The 18165-nt window shown below is 42.0% G+C and overlaps 1 protein-coding gene across 1 annotated transcript in view; it reads right to left on the bottom strand.

Annotated features, from left to right (window-relative positions):
- The window catches only part of LOC144765136 (inactive dipeptidyl peptidase 10-like), a 502355-nt gene that overhangs the window by 205594 nt on the left and 278596 nt on the right, over window positions 1–18165 (bottom strand). The window contains exons 12-15 of the mRNA XM_078650313.1: window positions 14137–14244; window positions 11924–12015; window positions 10002–10049; window positions 7236–7354 (exon numbers count right to left, since the gene is read on the bottom strand). Coding sequence (XP_078506439.1) covers window positions 7236–7354; window positions 10002–10049; window positions 11924–12015; window positions 14137–14244 — 367 coding nt within the window. The remainder of the gene's footprint in view (window positions 1–7235; window positions 7355–10001; window positions 10050–11923; window positions 12016–14136; window positions 14245–18165) is intronic.

Genomic DNA, 18165 nt, shown 5'->3' with positions numbered 1-18165 from the left:
GGCATTGTTCAACAAATATGTGAAATACTTTCCAAAAGAAAGTGCACACCCACTTTACGTTCTTCATGGTAAGTTTTGTGCTGATCGGTCAAGTGAGCCCTTAATAATAATGGGATTCCTAAAGGTGACATTTCCCATTTCAACTCCCATAGTATTATTTGTTGCTCATTATGGAAAAAAAGGCTAAACAGAGCAACACCAAATTTGGCATGAAGGTAGAACTTTACTCAAGGATCAAGAAAGTGCCTTTCCTTGATCCAGTGTAAATCTGTTCAGAAGTAAATTAGCGTTTAAAAAGTATCATGTGTACTGTAAAGGCTGCCACAACATACTCTCCGTGCTCTGACCAGCCAAATAGGATGTGCTCCTCCTCCATGAATGGGCCAATCAGAGCATCTTCGGACACCTACAGTCCAGGGGGCAGATTTATCAAGGCCTTGCGCCGCCGGTGCGTCACTTTATTTGACGCAATGGCGGCGCAAACAATGCGCCCTATTTACAACGTGACGCATCTAGGAGATGCGTCACGTTGTAAAGCCCTGCGCCATAAGGAGGTGTTCCTGCGCAGGGGGGGGCGTTCCTGCGCAGGAACGCCTCCTAAAAGTGGCTGAATGAAATCTATGAGATTTCACTCAGTCACTTTCAGGACAATGCTGCGTCAAAACCCTGCGCCTGCTTGAAGCAGGCGTAGGTCTTGACGCAGCATTGTGGAGATGGGGCACTCCCGAGCCTTGCTGGAGCTGCGTCGCACTTGCGACGCAGCTCCAGCAATGCGCCACCTTTACGGCACAGATGCGTCACGCATCTGTGCCGTTTTTGCCCCATGGTGCGCCGCATTGTAAATGAGGCGCACCATGGGTGGCGGAGCAGCGGCGCAGGATGACTGGCGCATCCCTGGGGATGCGCCAGTCATCATAAATCTGCCCCCTGATATCTTTAACTTTGTACCAGCATTAACCCCTTCATGCCCACCCAAGCACCTTTTTTACTGCTAATTTATTGAAAATGTCTGAAAGGATTTACATCAAATAACAAAATGCGTGCTTTCTGTGTAAAGTTCTAACTTTATGCCACATTTCATAGAATTCCGTTCGGCCATTCTTTCTGTATTGGAGAATAAACTTTCTTAGGGAACTAAGATTGAAAATCGCACTTTTAGGAATCCACTTTTTCTTGTCATCCGCTTGATGGATCAGTTTGAAATTTTACATGACGGAGACAAAGTGGATAAAGTTTTTATTTTGAATATTTCCTGCAGATTTGTCAAATGGCTTCAAAATTATTTAAAAAAAAATCCTTTCCTATGAAAGCTTTGACCTAACTATAACTACACAGTGGTGACTGCCTGTCACGCTAAGCATTACCTCCAGTAGCCCAGTGCCAGTATTTTTGCCATGGATGCCTCTATAAGCCCCAAACTGTGTATTCCATAGCCATCTGCAGACTTGCAAGCATAAAACGACATTCTTACATTCATATTCTCTCGCTCTCATTGTCACTCACCCTCGTTCATTTATTAGCATTTACTTGAAATCATTAATTTTCACTCACTCTTACTCCTACTTACTCGTTCATGATTGTTGGCATTCACTCTCACTCATTCTAACTTTAACTCCCTCAAACTTTGTTTCTCACGAGCAGTCACTCTTATTCCCACTTCTTCATTCTCATACACTCTCTCATATTCACTCACTCATTCCCGCCTCTTTCATTCATACTCAGTCACATTCGCTCTTACTGTTTTCCTCGCTTTCTCACTCACCCACACTCACTTACACTTTTACTTTCTCCCATTCTCACATATCCTTACTCAGACTCACTCACAGTTACATTCACTATCACTCATGCTTATTCTTACACATTCATTGTTACTCACCAACTCTCACTCATGTACAGTCAGTTTTGCTCACACTCGTCCATTCTACCCACCCTTATTCACCCACACTCACATATCAACAACTAATCTCACTCATTTCACTGACCACCTGACACTACTGACTCTCACTCACTTTCACTTACACGCCTGCCTATACATACAAACAGACACACAAGCTCATATATGTGCACACTAGCACTATCACACAAACACACTCACCTGCAAGCAAGCACACAACATACATTCGAAAAAAATATGTTGTACTCATCTTACATGCCAGCGAAGATCTCGTTTCAGCTCTTGATGCTCAATATTTTATAGCATTAATAGTGACTAACAGGCTATTATTCACTAATAATACAGTAAACAATGGACAGAAAACAAGGACATTGGAGGCCCAACAGTCGAGCTTATTCTGTGTTCTTGGTCCTGATTTTGCCACCTCTGAGGCCAGGGGTCGCAAAGGCAATGCCTGGGTAGCTAGGGGCAAGGCATGGGTTGCAGCTGTGACCCCTAAATGACTCCCTGCTTGGTCCCAATCCTCCCTACTGCACCCGATAAAGGAAGCCTATTTGTCTCTCTTGACAGCTCGCCCACGTTTCTTTCTAGCTTCAGTCAAAGGCCTGAGCCACTGACGTTTCAGGCTTCCGCTCATGGCTGCCTCTGATGATGGCTTTATTCCCAGGCTTTGATTTCCTCATTCTGAGGTGGAAACGTGTCAAGTGCGTTCGATATACTGAGGTGAAGGTTTCCTGACAGCAGGTTAAGTAAGGTGCCTTATCCAACTCTTGCATGTTTGTTTTCCTGCAGCGTGTGGCAGTAAAGGGTCTGGAATCTCGCCTATTGCAGTGGAGGGAGGGGGCTGTCCCACCATGTTTGTGCGATGGAGGATAATCAGTGAGAGATCGAAAATTATTTTAATATTTACAATCTCCTGAAGGCACTTGTGACAGCGACGTGTATTCCATTTATCTGGAGAGGGAAGCTATGAGAGAGCTTAGAATGATATTTCTGGGGGCAAATTTAGGAATAGAATGTAGAGCAGCATAGCAATCTAATCACACAGGCAAGATGGCCGGTAGCTTGTGGGGTTGCTTCCTTCTTGAGTTTCATAGAGTCCTGTAGGTTGCTTCATGTAAAACAAAGGTACACAGTAGAACTGCAGCAAACTTCATTCTCAAAGAAGAAAGGTTAGAATGTGGGGTTTCCATTCAGAGTAGCCAGCAGCAGCTCTTTACAGGTTCAAATTATGCATTTCATGGTGTCCAACCCTGTAGACACACAGCCTCATTTTGAGGACGGCTGTAGTGGAGAATGTGCCAAAAAACGTACGATTTCCTACTGGGGCATTTTGCTCTATTTAGTCTATTACAGTCCCATTAGCTCACCCTAGGGGGTATAGATGCCATCAACAGAAACATCTTCTGCTCTGCAGAGATAGGGCATTTGCATACCCGGATATTGTAGTGAAACACTCATCCTATATAGGGTAAATTGTTAACCACTGTGTTTAGAACAGCTGACTCAAGAAACAAAGTTCATGAAAATTGAGAAAAACCAGTAGAACAAATATAGGTTCTCCAACTTGCGGAAAATACCCCCTAAATTGTTTGAAAGTGTACTGTGTACATTTACCAACAGCCACCTCCACAGAAAGTGACGTCAATGCACTTCCGAGCATCCATATCTACAGGACGTGGCATCACTGTATTTCCCAGCATCTATGTCTTCTCAAAGTGACTTCACTGCCCGTCTAAAGTATGCTAGAAAAGTAGACCTCATGCCTCAACATGCACCTTTAAAGAAACAGGAAGTGACATCAGTGCATTTACCAATACTCATCTTGATTCTGAAAAATGCAGTGAAGAAGCACACAAAAGAAAATAACAAGGGAACAGGCCTTCTCCAATTATGCACCCAGGACCTGGCACCCCACTGTTGATCGGGACTGTCCCAACCCTTCTTCAATGTAAGAAATAGCAGAAGATGCACGTCTTTAAAGAAAACTACATCGCGAAACAGTAATAGCCCACGTTCACTCTTAGTAACCTGCCACTGCTCCATTGATTTGCAGTTTGTGTGTTTACCATCAGCTCTGCACAGTGCTTTCCAGCCTTTTGGTTAGGTATGCACAATACAAATTCCACATACATTACTTGATGTGTTTCACCTTTTTAGGGGGCCATTCAGAGTGCCCACATTTTTATATAGAAATGGGCTTCTCTGGATTTTCCACTAATATCTCTCTTGACCAAAGTGCCTTTCCCTATGGATGCCTCCAACAGCCATGAAAGACCATGTGCTATTAATATGGTAGAAGGAAATTTGGTCGCCCAAACTCCAAATCAGGCTGTATGTTGTCTATAACGGTTCATTGAGTTCAAATTCGGCTCATATTTAAATACTTCTCCAGGCTGATATCTCAGTCTGGAAAATAATTCCTCACATTTAAAGGCAGAAAGGCATTTAGCTATGTAGAATCAGCTATGATCAGCAGCGGCCCGTGCAGGTAAGAGCGGTTGGGCCGGGTGGGGGAATTTCAACAGAAGACCATGAGGGAAAATTAAATAAATAATTCTCTCTCCCCGCACACAGCCTTACTGCTAACTCGTGTAAGAGCTGAAGCACCAGGCTTTGAGTGTATGGCTAATGGATAGTATTATTTCTGGCTTGCATTTAATGCCTTTATTTTGCCAGTACTCGGGTACCTTCGAGATCACCAAAGAGATACTTTTCATTTCTGGGTACTCAGAACTATGAAAGAAGGCCAGTGGTGTGTTAAAGTTGTGTTGAGGAAGGATTTTATTTTGCGAGTGTAGTCTATTGCAGTTCTCAATGATTGGCATTTGAACAGCTCATAAAGCTTCCTATTTTTCCTACGAGAATTACGAAGCCTGAGTGTATTTTAAATTATTGCATAGTAATCGGAGTCATTTCACTAATTGCTTGTTACTCTTTATGACGACATTTATGGGAACAAATCCTACTGTAAGAGCACATATACTGAGCGTTGGCTCGCGGTCGCTATTCGATTTCTGCTGCATTTAGCGTAAAATGCATCCTCGCATCCATTTTATGTGCAAAGGAGCAATTTTGCGCTAAGAAATAGCGCTAAACAGAATTCCTCTTCTTGTGTATTTCCACTCAATCTCGCACAAATTTTAAGTAATTCCGTGTGATTATGCTACATGGAATTAAGCATGTTCCGCCCACCCCTAGTCAGCCATTTTCGTTGCTTACCCTTAACCGAGCCTTAGGGTTTTGTATTCAGGTGCATTCCTTGCTTAGTTTTGTCTTGCAAGCACTGTGAAACCATGCTGCGCCTGTAATGTGTAAGGGTTTTGTATGTGAGAGCATGCTTTACTTAGCTTTTTCTCGTGAGTAACCTGAAACTGTGTGACACTGCTAATTCATGAACAAGCGCATACTTTGCTCTGCTTTTCATTGCAAACAACTCAACACAAGTCACACACTAATGTTTATGTTTGCTTATCTGCAGAAAGAACAGACAACATGATCCGCAATCCTTTTATATTTCAGTCGAACCAAATGAGTGCATTTTTATAAATGCACTCTTCAATGATTGTTTGTCGTTTTATGACACAAGCGAACACAATGATACAATATTAAGACACACATCGGTAAAAACGTTCCAAAGCGGAAATGTGATATAAATTGTGTTTGCACTTTGAGAAAGCTCAGTAACATTGTTTCTACACAGTGAGAGTTTGGCAATTGCTGCCACGGTTCTAAACAGTAAACCCTGGAACATGCGCATTGACTGTCAATAAAACAACTTTCAATAAACAAGCATTTGCAATGCAACAGGTCTCGCATTTACATGAGTTTGAGCTAATGGCATTGTAAATGACAATGTCTTTTATTTATGTTTTGTTTTTTGCAACGTAAATAAAACTCTTTGTCATTTACAATGCCAATAGCTTAAACTCGCGTAAATGCGAAACCTATTGCATTGCAAATGCTCGTTTCTAATATGTATACCCTGGCCTCGTGGGTTTGTGGGTTGCTCTTATAGCTTTAAACGATTACGAAAAACGGTGGCAGAACAAATTTGTAACTCTGTTGTCTAGGACCTAGCCATTCTTTGTCAAGTAGGCACTCTGTGCACACACTCATTGAGTAATTCATTCGTTTTTTTCAGGACCGAACTGGGGAACCAAAAGAAGCCTTGGAAAAACTTTTCAAACCAGACTCTCTCCCTTCACCACCTTGTGCAATCTCTCTTTCCATCCATCTCTCTCTTCTCCTTTTTTCGGAGTTTTATATCGTGCGAACTTGACCCAAAGGTATCAGAGCACTTTACATGAGCACCAGTTGCTTTGCGGACGGACACATTCGTTTTTTGGCAAGGGGAGATTTAGTGATTTCCCCAGAATCACAGGATGTTGAGCGTCCCTGCCGAGACTTGAACCCGGCTCCCTAGGTTTGAGGCTGACAGATCTAACTATAAGGCCACTTGCACTTGACTCCTTCTCTTTATTTCTCTCTTTAAGGGGCATATTATCAAGGGCAGTTCCGCCGCTTTAGTGGCACTTTTAGCCGCTCAAGCGGCGATAATCCTATCTCCCTAATACCAAGGTGGCGCTAACATGCATCAGCGCATGTTAGCAGCCGAATTACTAACGCCACGCATCTTAGCGATATACTTCGCTAATGAGATGCAAAGTAGGTGTTCCCTCCTAGGACAAACAGTGCAATGTCCGCAAAACCTACATCGCGGTATTACCAACGCTGCCCCTGAACAGCGATGTGATGAGAAAAGGCGCTAAGCCACCATCATCGCAATAATCTATCGCCTGAATAAAACCTGCCTTACCATTAATGCCTATGGGAGGTGGATTGTAAGGCTAAGTCCCCACTCCCCTATTACCAAGCTTGACATTAGCGCTGTGAAATCATCCCAGGATTTCACACGTTAATGTTCATTATCACAGTTTATCACAGGATTTCACATCGCCTGTCACCTAAGCGTTGCTAATACGCTGCTGACAAGGCAATGAAATCCAGCGATACCCGGCGATAATTTAAATTGCGCTAAGCGCGCTTTGCGATATTTACTGCAGACTGTAGCTAATATGCCCCTAAGTCTCTCGCTTGCCTGCTGTAATTAACCTTGGGGAGCCTGGGAAAGAGACAGGGGCGATCCTGGGCTTTCAAAAACAGCCTCCAAGAGCCCCGGCCAACAGGGGAAATGTCCAGTGAAAAAACAGGCCTGTCCAGCCCTGCCCTTAAATAGTTGATGGAATAGGTTAGTGGAAATGGTATTACTTAGACAGGGTTCTCCAAAGCCTGCTAGAGCCGACAGAGTTCCCTGGGGAGCCAACATGCATGGAGTTACCTTTACAGTACAGCACAAAATGTCCACGCTCTGGGCTGAACTCCACATCCACATATGTGCAGTCCGGAAAGAGGTCACAGGTCACACAAACACGATTGAAGGAGCCGGTAGAGTCGACACTAGCACAAAAAACACAAAGCAGAGAATATAATGCAGTATTTTCATAACGTGACTGTTGACAACAGCACCGCCATCTTGCTTTCCGAGGCAGTGAAACCCAAAGTGTAACATTAAATGGATGTATGACATTACAACGCATGCTTTTACATCGCATGCTATTGAAACGCGCTTTTTACAACGCATACCATTACAACGCATAGTGCTTTTAGGCGCTGGATAGTGAATTGTTTAATTTACTATTCCAACTCCAGTCCCCGTGGATAGTAGGGAAGGTGTTGGATAGTACATTAAACCTATTCCCTATCCTAGAGCGCCCCCCAGCGCAATGCGTTGTAATGGTTTGCGTTGTAAAAGTTGCGTTGTAAAGGCACTGCGTGGTAAAAGTTGCGTTGTAAAGGTTGTTTACCACATTAAATGGGTCGAATCAAAAAGAGTTTCAAGACTGTAGGGTGGAAATGGCAGCACCGGAGAACAACTCATAACAAACTATAAAGGCAACATGAAGTAATTGCTTCACAGATTATTTTAAACACAAGCCCGTGGAAATTCAAGTTCTTCAGGTGTTTAAGCTATTTACAAGACACGTTTTTTTCCTGAAACCATGCCTGAACCCACCAACCATCGTATGAATGCAATTTCTATGGTGCCCTTTGTTGTGGTGTGTATCTCTCATGGATCACTTGAGAATGTGCTCTGGGGTCATTCCACATACAAAGCTGATTTTATGTAGGAAACAAGCACAACCCATTGGTCAAGAAGACTAAAATTATGAGCAAATTCAGGTGCTTGACCACCAACAAACGCTTTTGTTCAGGCGTCCTGAACCATCTACATACGTACAGGACGCCCACATCCATTTTGTAGGTCTGTCTGTCAGCAAATGAGAATGGTCCTACCAAAGGGAGCTATTCTAATTTGTTGAAGGCTAACCTGTCAAAATTGTTAGAACAACCTTTTGTATCAATAATAACGACTGGTCACATTTTAATCAGTCAGAATTCGTCACTTTAGTATGAACATTTTGATTAATTGCTACCCAGCCAATCAAGAATGACTGTGTGTGGCTGCCCTCCATTGATTGCGAGCCAATGAGCAGGTTGGCTAGTAGGGAATCATGCAGCTACCCATGACACCTGTAGGATAGCTGCCATTGTTCATGTGTTTTTATATTCTTTATCTTAAATCCTCCAAAATGTGGTTTCACACTCGGATCCGCACCGTAAAGATACAAAAATAACATATTTTGCACATCTCTAGAAGCTCCCTTGGTGCTAGAAAAAAAGGAGGAATAAGGGCACAAAAACTATATCACCTGGGGCACCAAAATACTTTTCCCTAATTTCTAACATTTGAACTCTGTAACCAGCATTGAAACTTGGAAAGGCAAAGACCCAAATTATGAAACGTATGAGTGTAGGAAGCCTGTTAGCCCATTGGGGCAAATTCTACCACCACCTTACAAAACTAGGCACCAGTTAGAAAAACAAGGTTTCTCTAAGACAGCCTCATGTACCCCTTATTAGCACAAGACCAAGATGGAAGGCAACTTCGGTGAATGTGTGTTAAGGGTTCATTGTACCAGCACAACACTTGCATCAAGAAACCACTCGATAAATCTCTCAGACCCATTTTTTAAAAATCGAAATGGATGTTATGATTAAACATCAAAAATTGGATCAGTCACTGAAAAGTTATAGCTTCTTAAACTGACAGTTCCAATCCACATTGCTCCTCCATCCGGCAAGGGCAATCAATTAAAATTCCTAACCAGTACTCACAAGAGGTCACAACAAAGTCATCTTTGGCTCCTGCCTTTATAGGTAAAGCTGCACAGAATTTTAAGAGTCCATTTTGGCATCCATCTTTTTTTTCCCTAACTCTAACAAATCGTGTAATAATAAGTGCTGGCAGGTCATTCTAGGAAAGGCACCTGGGTCGTAAGGGAAACCAGTTCTCCCCAGGTGACCCTGGGGTGTTGTGTCAGTCTGCAAGGGCACAGCTGAACTTTGCAAGTTTCAGTCCCTGGCCCAATCAGAAGCCGGCACAAAGCTGATGATTGCCTCTGCCATTTTGAAAGAAGAAAGATGCTGCAGTACAGTCAGGCTGGGATTTCTCAGTCCAGCTTGGGAGAATCCCCTCCCCTAACCGGAAGCCCTCAAGGGTGGATTTTGCAAGTCCGCGCTTGTGTGCTTTATTATGCCCGATTTGTGGGACAGCCAGTGACTATGTAAATCAGCTCCCTTTAAATCAACTGCATCCAGTGGTTAAAAAGGCAGATACTCCCAGGCACTGGCTACCTGCACTTCATTAATCTGTAAGGGCGAGCGCCAGCACTTATCAGCTGGTATGCAATACATTCAAGGGAGAGTACCACCACTTCCCAGTAGCACTTCGGGATGGTGAGCTATATTTCTATTTCAAGCACTGGTTGTATGTGAATTCATCTCACGTGGCACAGATCTGCTCCACCTGGACCTATATGCTTGGCCACGTCCTTTAGAACTTCCCAGCCTGGGAAAAGCCTTTCTACGAAAGCCCTTCTTTGGGGAGAGTGAGATGTTGATGGACGCTGGGGGGTCCTAATGCTGCACGTGTCTGGACAAGGCCTTTCTCAGACCAGTGTTCCCCAAACTCCCAGCATCTTACCTGTACAGGTGCCTCCTCCGGGGCGCGTCTTCAGTGCTGAGGAAGAATCTGAAACGAAAGCAGAGGGGCAGGCGATCAGCAGGGGCGAAGCTTGGTCAGAGGTGAACTGCGCAGAGCGGCATAGCTCCATGTCAGTGGGACACAACATTTCCATTCCTGGACTTAACATATAATTGTTATCAGGTGTGTTGGTCCAATTGGTGGAATTAAAATGAGTCAAGACTACAACTCCCAGGATGCACTGATATGTAAACAGTGTCTCGTGGTGCCTTCTGGTCACCCAACACATGTATATATGCAGTTATGATAGTTATATACTGTGACCATAAGTGGACTGTTTCTGCATCTGGAAGGCACCCACAAGAGGTGTCCAACTTTGATTCAGGAGAGTTGGATTTAAGCCAGGACTTCTTAGTAAACACTGACTGAATATGTAAAAGGGTTCCAATTCAGAGTCCTTGTATATTCATTTATCATGTGTGGGTGTCCTGATTTCCTAGCATGTACGTTGATTCGGCCCTCCTGGTACTATGTTGGACACCCATGTGCTGCGCAATACGTGGGCACCTCTGGCTGTACCCAGCCTGCATTTCAAGGCTCGAGGTGGACTACTACTAGGCCAGGGCAGGGAGCATAAAGGAGATATGATGAATAATACTGAATGGGGGTGTAATTCGATAAGTGACAGCTGGGTGATGGGTGGGGGAAATGAAATGTGAGTGATAGATGGGCGGCTGTCTAGAGGAGGGTGGCCGATGAAGGCTCGAAGGGACATGCGTGGACGATTCTGAGGGAGATGAATGGAGTTTGTGTGTGATTGCAAGATGAATGGGTGGGTGGGTGGGGCAGGAGGTAGGGAGGGTTGGGACAAAGAAAAAAGCAAGGAAATAAAGAAAAGGCCCACGGAGGGAAAAAGGAGGGTAATTTAGGAAGACTAAGAAGAGAGGGAGGAGAAGAATGGGACGAAGAGAAGACGATTCAGAGGTAGGGAAAAAGAGTGAAAAATGGGAATGGAGGAGCAAGAAGAAAAGGGAAGAAAGAGAATGGGCAAAGGAAAGAGTAAGATGTGTACCCGAGGAGGGAAAAAAGAAGGAGGAAAGAGCGGGTAACAGAGGACAAGAGGGGGAAGCAGAGCAAGAAAGAAAAATTGGGGAAGAAAAGGAGAAAAGGGCAGTGTGTGATAACAAAAAAGATAAAAGAGAACAGAGGGCCAAAGAAAAGGAGGGTATGCAGAGAATGCATAAGAATAGTACAGATAGAGGTAAGTTACAAATTGAAGAAAAGAAGAAGCAGAGAGAGGGACTGGGAAATGAATGAAGAAAGAAGGGAGAACGAAGGAGGAAGAAGATCAAGAGGAAAGAAACAGACTCTAAAAGGTGGAAAGGTTGAACTGAAGGGTGGAGGTAGGAAGAATAGAAGAGAAGTAAGTGGAGCTGTGAGAAAAGAGAATGGAAAATGAGAGTAAGAAACATGTAGGGGGAGAAGAAAAGGAGAAAGAAAAGGGGAAGGGGAGAGAAATGGTAATAAAATAGAACTGTAGAAGGCTGGAAGGAGGAAAATGTGGGCTGGAGAAAGAGATGGTGAATGAAGAAGAAACAATGAGGAAAAATAAAAGTGGGCAGGATAGGAAGGGAAAATGGGGGGTACAGGAGGAAGAAGAATGACACCCTGGGGAAGGGGAATTCAGGATGAAAATAAAAATAAGGCGACTGAGATAATGGGGAATAAAGGGAGAACGAAAGCTTGTGGGGAAGAGCAAAACGAATAGTGTAGAGGGGATGCAGGGGAGGGAGAAATACAATAAATAAAGAGGAGGGGAGGAGGAAAGAGGGCCGAACATTCCCTGACGTGAATGTAGTGTTTTCGTTAATACAGATTTGGGTTCCCATAGGAGAGGCGGGAGGGCGCACCGGGCTACTCACACATTATTACTTTCCTCTTCGTAAGCCAGAATCCTCGTCACCTCCCAGCTCCCAGACGTCAGGAAGCGGATATTGTTCTCCTTCCCGAGGGACTAAAGCAAAATTATTCAGACAAATAATAATTAAGAGCACGGACCACAGAATCTTTCATCTACACTTTGCAATGAACACGGGGAGGGGGTAGAAACAATGCTACCGGCAGTAGCCCTCTTCTCACAATAAACCACTCGAGTTGCCCAATTCCAAGCATGAATATTTTTACCTTTGCCTGAAGGGTCTTGAAGTCATAATTTCAGAATGGAAAGAACGACATGTCCCAGAATGCAACACAAAAACCTGCTCATGCTTGTATTCGGCAAACTTGTGAGTTCTGTTATCGATCTTGTGCTTACATACATCTTTCTATGTGTGCAGGGCCCTTTCTTCTCCTTGCCTTAGTATAAAGCCGCATAACACGGCTACAAGATTAATCTAAACCAGGGTGGCGCACCGTAGTCTGTGAGGATCCAGATCCATGCCAGTTTCTTTAAATAACCTTTGTCTATGCAAATCATTTCCATTTAATTTAATTGCAGGCAAATAGATTCCATGTGAAACCCTTGAAAATTTGGTATGGATGTGGTATGGATGGATCCAGCCTTTTTGGGACAAAGTAGGACACACCAGAGACAGTGTGAAGGTTGACTATCTATCAGGAGTATTGTGCGAAATCTGATTTAAGAATATGGGTATCCAAGGTTGGTCCACGTGGGTTGGACCCATACTGCTTTTCAGGATATCCATTTAAGATAATTTTACATCCGCTCAATGGAAAAAGGTAATCAATAGTTTTCTGGAAAATGTGTCCTTCACAGCTCATGCAGTGTAGCCCAGCCCTGAGAGGCCCTGCATGAGCTAGGAGTTCAGGTTTCAGTCCTCCTACCTCCATGGACCCCACCTGTAAAGAACACAAGTGAAAGTTGCCGCACCGCCCTGTCGGATTCTAGACACGCAATCACAGTTAGAGAGTTTGAGGTAGCACGCCCAGCCACGTCCTCCTATCGCTAACCTGCGTACACACAAGGTGCTTGGGTATTTATGGTACTTCAACTGCAAAGTTATTCCTCCAAGTACAGACAAACTCCTTACCTTCCACCTCAAAAATAGATATTTAAAGGGTCACCTCATCCACAATCGTTCACCTGTGTGCTTCATCATCGATGACCCCCACACTGGAGTTAGATGTTACTACTCCAGTGGACTCAACCAAACATGGGAGTTCTTTGATATTGTTTTCAGGACAGTAGACAAAGGTCCAAATATTCAAATAAAAATACCTAAGGTGAAATCAAAGAATATTTATTTAGGAGCATCTTTGATATAGGTTTTACAAAAACACACAATATGTGCTTAGTGGTTGAATTCAATGTTTCACTTGCTCACAAATAGTTGTCACAGCTGCAGACATGTGTTGAGCAATTTAGGTGCCAAAAAATGGTCAACAGTCTTCTTCAGAGAGGCAGAACTCCCTACCCAACTAGTGAATGTAAGACATGCAGAAATGAGGCATAAGGCTCTCATGCCTGTCTGTTGTCACTCTGCAATGAGTCATTTTTACCTATCTTGTGCTTAAGTGAAACATTGAATTCACCGACTAACCACGTATTGTTTCTTTATTTAACTTGTATGAAGGGTTCCCCTTAAATAAAGAGATATTCTTTGGGAATAACCTTAGGCATTTTTAATTGAATATCTGGACCCATGCTGACTTATCCTAGCAAGTGTGTCCATCTCTGAGCCTTAGATGCGCTGCATCCTGGCACCTGAGATGCAAAAAGTTTAAAAACAACTCGCTCAGCTTCAACTCGTGAAAACTTGAGTTATTTAGTGAAGGCCACCTTCTAATTCTCATGAGCTCACCTAGGCATCTACTTGTTCTCCGGGTGGGAATTTTGCCCCATGATTGATAACAAACCCGAGTGCACAGAAGAATTACATTTAACCTCTGCTTTGCATTGGGGAGCTGCCATCTGTCGTTTATGTTTGGTGATCCCCTTGTCAATACTCTTTGTTATTCACAGACTCACAGACTGTTAATGTTTCCATCAATCTCTTTCAGACTCGACCACAAATATGTGGTGTAGTTTTTTTCACAATATCATCCATTGATCCTGGGCCTTGAAATAATACTCTTTGACTTTACCAACATACATCCTTGAACATCTGTACCTTACCTGAGTAGCGAGCATGGCCACGTGGTGGAACTCTCCCCGCGCCCCCTGCTTCACAGGGAGGGACATGAAGAGGCTCTCGCCATCTTTGGAGAACAGCGGCTGGTCCTGCTGTGGGAAACAAGGGCAGGATAAGTGGGACATAGGGGTCTGTGGAGAGGAAGAGCTGGGAATGGTACTGGATCATGCATGTATGTGTGCATGTATATGGTATTTCTATAGGGCACACCTAGCCAAAAGGCAGCAAAGCGCTGTGCATGTCAAAGATAAGCACAAAATCAGCGAGTAAGAAAACAAGGTGGGCGGTAGATTGTTAATGCACTGTGATGTAGTGTTCTTTAAAGAGATGCGTCTTCAACTCTTTCCTAAATTGGAGAAGCATTGGAGTGGTCCTAAATAGTACGGGGTTTTGTTCCAGAACCTGCGTATATAGTTGGACAAGCCTGCTGTCTTGTTTTTCCTTTTTTACACTTCTTAGTCTGCAGTCTGATGGCGTCCTGGCTGTGGGCGTGACGAGATCTACCAGAGATGTTGAGCTTGTCTGCAAGATAAACAGGGGTGCCGTGATAGTTTTGTAAGTGATGCAGCTGAGCTGTAAATTGTGAAATGGTGATAGGTTCTAAAGTTCCCACCGGGGTTGCTCAAATCGCATTGTATGTTTTAAGCCCTGTTTTTAATCTCCAACAGCTAGCTCAAGGATACAGATGGCAGAAAAGCTGCCATTTATTTTTCATAACCAATTCCCTAGAAATGAAACATTTGTTCCCCAAACATTGAACATTTAGTATAAAAAAGTCAGAGGACGTTTTTAGTTGATAACTGCCAAAGTGAAAGGCTTGCGTCTTCTTTAGATCTTTCCGGCTTTCCCCCCCTATTTTTATGTTAGTTAATAAACCAAGGTTTGACCTTGTCCATCTTAAATGATTATGGTTTGACCATGTTTTTGACAGCACATTTGCCAATGGTGGAGCAAAGAGTACAGTTTTAGGACTACAAGCTACAGCCAATGTATTTCTTCATAACCATCTATTAAACAAGCATTCCCAAAGCCAATAGGTCTAGTGTTCGCTACCAGTCTTTGGCCTTTAACAATGCTTGTTTATAATGTTATGGTTTTGCAAAACTTTATGGTTGAGGAGGCTGCTGGGCCCTTTTCAATCTAACATAAAACAAATTGCCAAAAAGAAAAAATATTTTTGTCTCAAAAGGCACACATTTTAATAGTAGTCCCTGGCGCTGAAATCAACTACTTTGTGGGTGGATATGCTCCTTGTGACAGGACAGAATGCTGTCACTCACAGCAAAGTCAGACAGTGGCTGAAGTGGGCAGACTCATTTCCCCATGTTGTATGCTGTAGTGGGCAGCAACAAATGTAACTAACACTATAACAGAACAATGGATGAATAGGGTTGGCTGAAAGCCACTCTAAGGAAGTACAATATACATGTCAATACACGTTTCCCACCAATTCTGCCGAAATCATGACGGTCGCCTCGAATTAGCTACGGTGAGATCCGCTTTGTTCAACAACCAAAAAAAGCCCCTGGAGCACTCATGGAACATTACTTTATTGGCCGCATACGCTTTTCGGCAATCAGCCTTCATCAGTGCGGAAAAAGTAAATGTCCGACATAGGTAGCACCATGCAAATTTAAGCAATATAATGTCCAAATTGGCTATTCTCTATCCAATCAGGAGGTAATGGATGAATAGTGCTGGCTGAAAGGCACTCTAAGGAAGTACATTATATATATATACCAAGACTACGGCTGTAGTCGAAACGCGTCGTCCTTCACTGCCGAAATAAAAAACCTTACCTGCTTCATCAGTCTGTGGGCTCGCCTGATTTCTGTTCCAGCGGATTTCCCTCGTTGTGATATATATATATATATATATATATATATATATATATATATATATATATATATATATATATATATATATGTATATATATATATATATGTGTGTGTGTGTGTGTGTGTGTGTGTATACATATTCACTGAAAAAACCATACGTTTCAGACATGTTATAGTTAGGAATTAGCATTTAAAAAAACCTTAGAAATTCACTGAAAAAAACATAGGTTTTGGGGGTGTTATGGTTAGCTGGACATTTCACTCGTACAAAACCATTGAAATTCCTCCGTTATACTTAGTTGTACTAACTAACTCATGCACCCGCAATCCACTGCTGATGATATCACATATTACATCATTCATGACATGGTCAGTGACATCACTGATGACATCATCCAGTGAATGTGGTTTGGTTCAATATTTAAATAAGTATTGTATATATGTATATATATATATAACAATCTGCATTGAAGACTGAGTGGATGTATAAGTGTCTGGATGGAGGATTTAGTAGCACTGTGATTGACTGTCTAAGTGACTAATTTAAAGTGTCTCACTAAATATATGGGATAGTGAATAAACTGTGTGAATATCTGTATCACTCTATCTCTTTTTGTGTAAACTACTACATAAGTTGGTTACTAGCTATGTGAAAGTCTATATTAGTATTAATTAGTTAAGTGAGTATTTGTTTGGGATAGTGAATGTGTGTTTGGTTGGGTGGGAGGTGTGTGACTGTCCAAAGATGTGTAAATAGTTGATTTAGTAGGTACATGAGGTTAAGACTGCACATGGAAACAGTTGTTTGGGGGAGTGAATCTCTTCATGGCTGTGGTGATGAGTAAATATATTTCTCAATGATACAAGTCCAACAAAGTAGAAATATAAAAGGCAGTGTCTGTGACAGTTGTTCTATATATATATGTATACATAAGACTCAGTGATTGTATGAGTGACTGTATCGAAAACTGTATACTTGTAATAGTGATTTTATAACACACTAAGTATGAGTTACTATCTATATAAATAAAGAAAATGTTGTTTGTATAAGTGTGTACCTTAGTAAATGTAAGTATGATCAATTGTTTGCATAAGTGAGTAGGATGACTGCATAAGTGTATAGGATGTGTGTGGTATGTAATGTCGATGTAGTAGTTTAAGTATATTTAATATTGTTCTATTGATCTTTGTTAGCATGTATGAGTGAATCTATAGGTAAGTGTTTAGAGATGTAGGAATCACTGAGTGGGTTTTTAAAAACTTGTATTAGTGACAATGGTTTCCAATATGGTACTCCATATTTTATAATGAGTGTTGAAAGGTTATAGTAGTGTATGATGGGGTGTATCAGATTGTCACATGGGTGATGTCATCAGTGATGTCATTTGAGATGTCATCAGTGATGTCATCAGTGATGTCACTGACCATGTCATGAATGATGTAATATGTAACATCATCAGCAGTGGATTGTTTGCGCACGAGTTATAGTTACTACAACTAACTATAATGGAGAAATTTCAATGGTTTTGTACGAGTGAAATGTCCAGATAACTATAACACCCCCAAAACCTATGGTTTTTTCAGTGTATTTCTAAGGTTTTTAAAATGCTAATTCCTAACTATAACATGTCTGAAACCTATGGTTTTTTCAGTGAATTTCGAAGGTTTTTAAAATGCTAATTCCTAACTATAATATGTCTGAAACCTATGGTTTTTTTCAGTGAATTTCAAAGGTTTTGTAAATGACAATTTTTAAATGTATTAACTGTTATATATTTTTTTTTTATACTGATTTACTAAATTTTTTTGAACTATTTATTTTTAGATATTTTATTTTTTAAATGACATTATAATTACATTATACATTACATTACAAAATATACTTTCTCAGAATGAATTACTTTAGTTTAAATACTTTGCAAATAGGCAATAGACTTTTGAGCACAGTAGTTACAGTTGTTGCAATGGGCAACACAATTGTAAACACAATGCAACATTGAGCTGAATGGGAATTTCTAGTTAAATGCAATTAGTTACTTTATGGATTACTTTTCTAAGCACAGGACTGGATCCTAGATTCAGTCCTGGGACATCTCCTGTAAACAGTTGAGTAAAAGCGTTTTGGTTACAGTAGTGATTTTTAATGAATATTATTGTATATTAAAAGTTTACACT

The sequence above is a fragment of the Lissotriton helveticus genome, chromosome 1_1 (genome assembly GCF_964261635.1).
Source record: "Lissotriton helveticus chromosome 1_1, aLisHel1.1, whole genome shotgun sequence".
In the NCBI taxonomy this organism is placed as follows: Eukaryota; Metazoa; Chordata; class Amphibia; order Caudata; family Salamandridae; genus Lissotriton; species Lissotriton helveticus.
The sequence above is the reverse complement of the archived record's forward strand: the minus strand, read 5'-3'. Positions and strand labels throughout refer to the sequence as shown.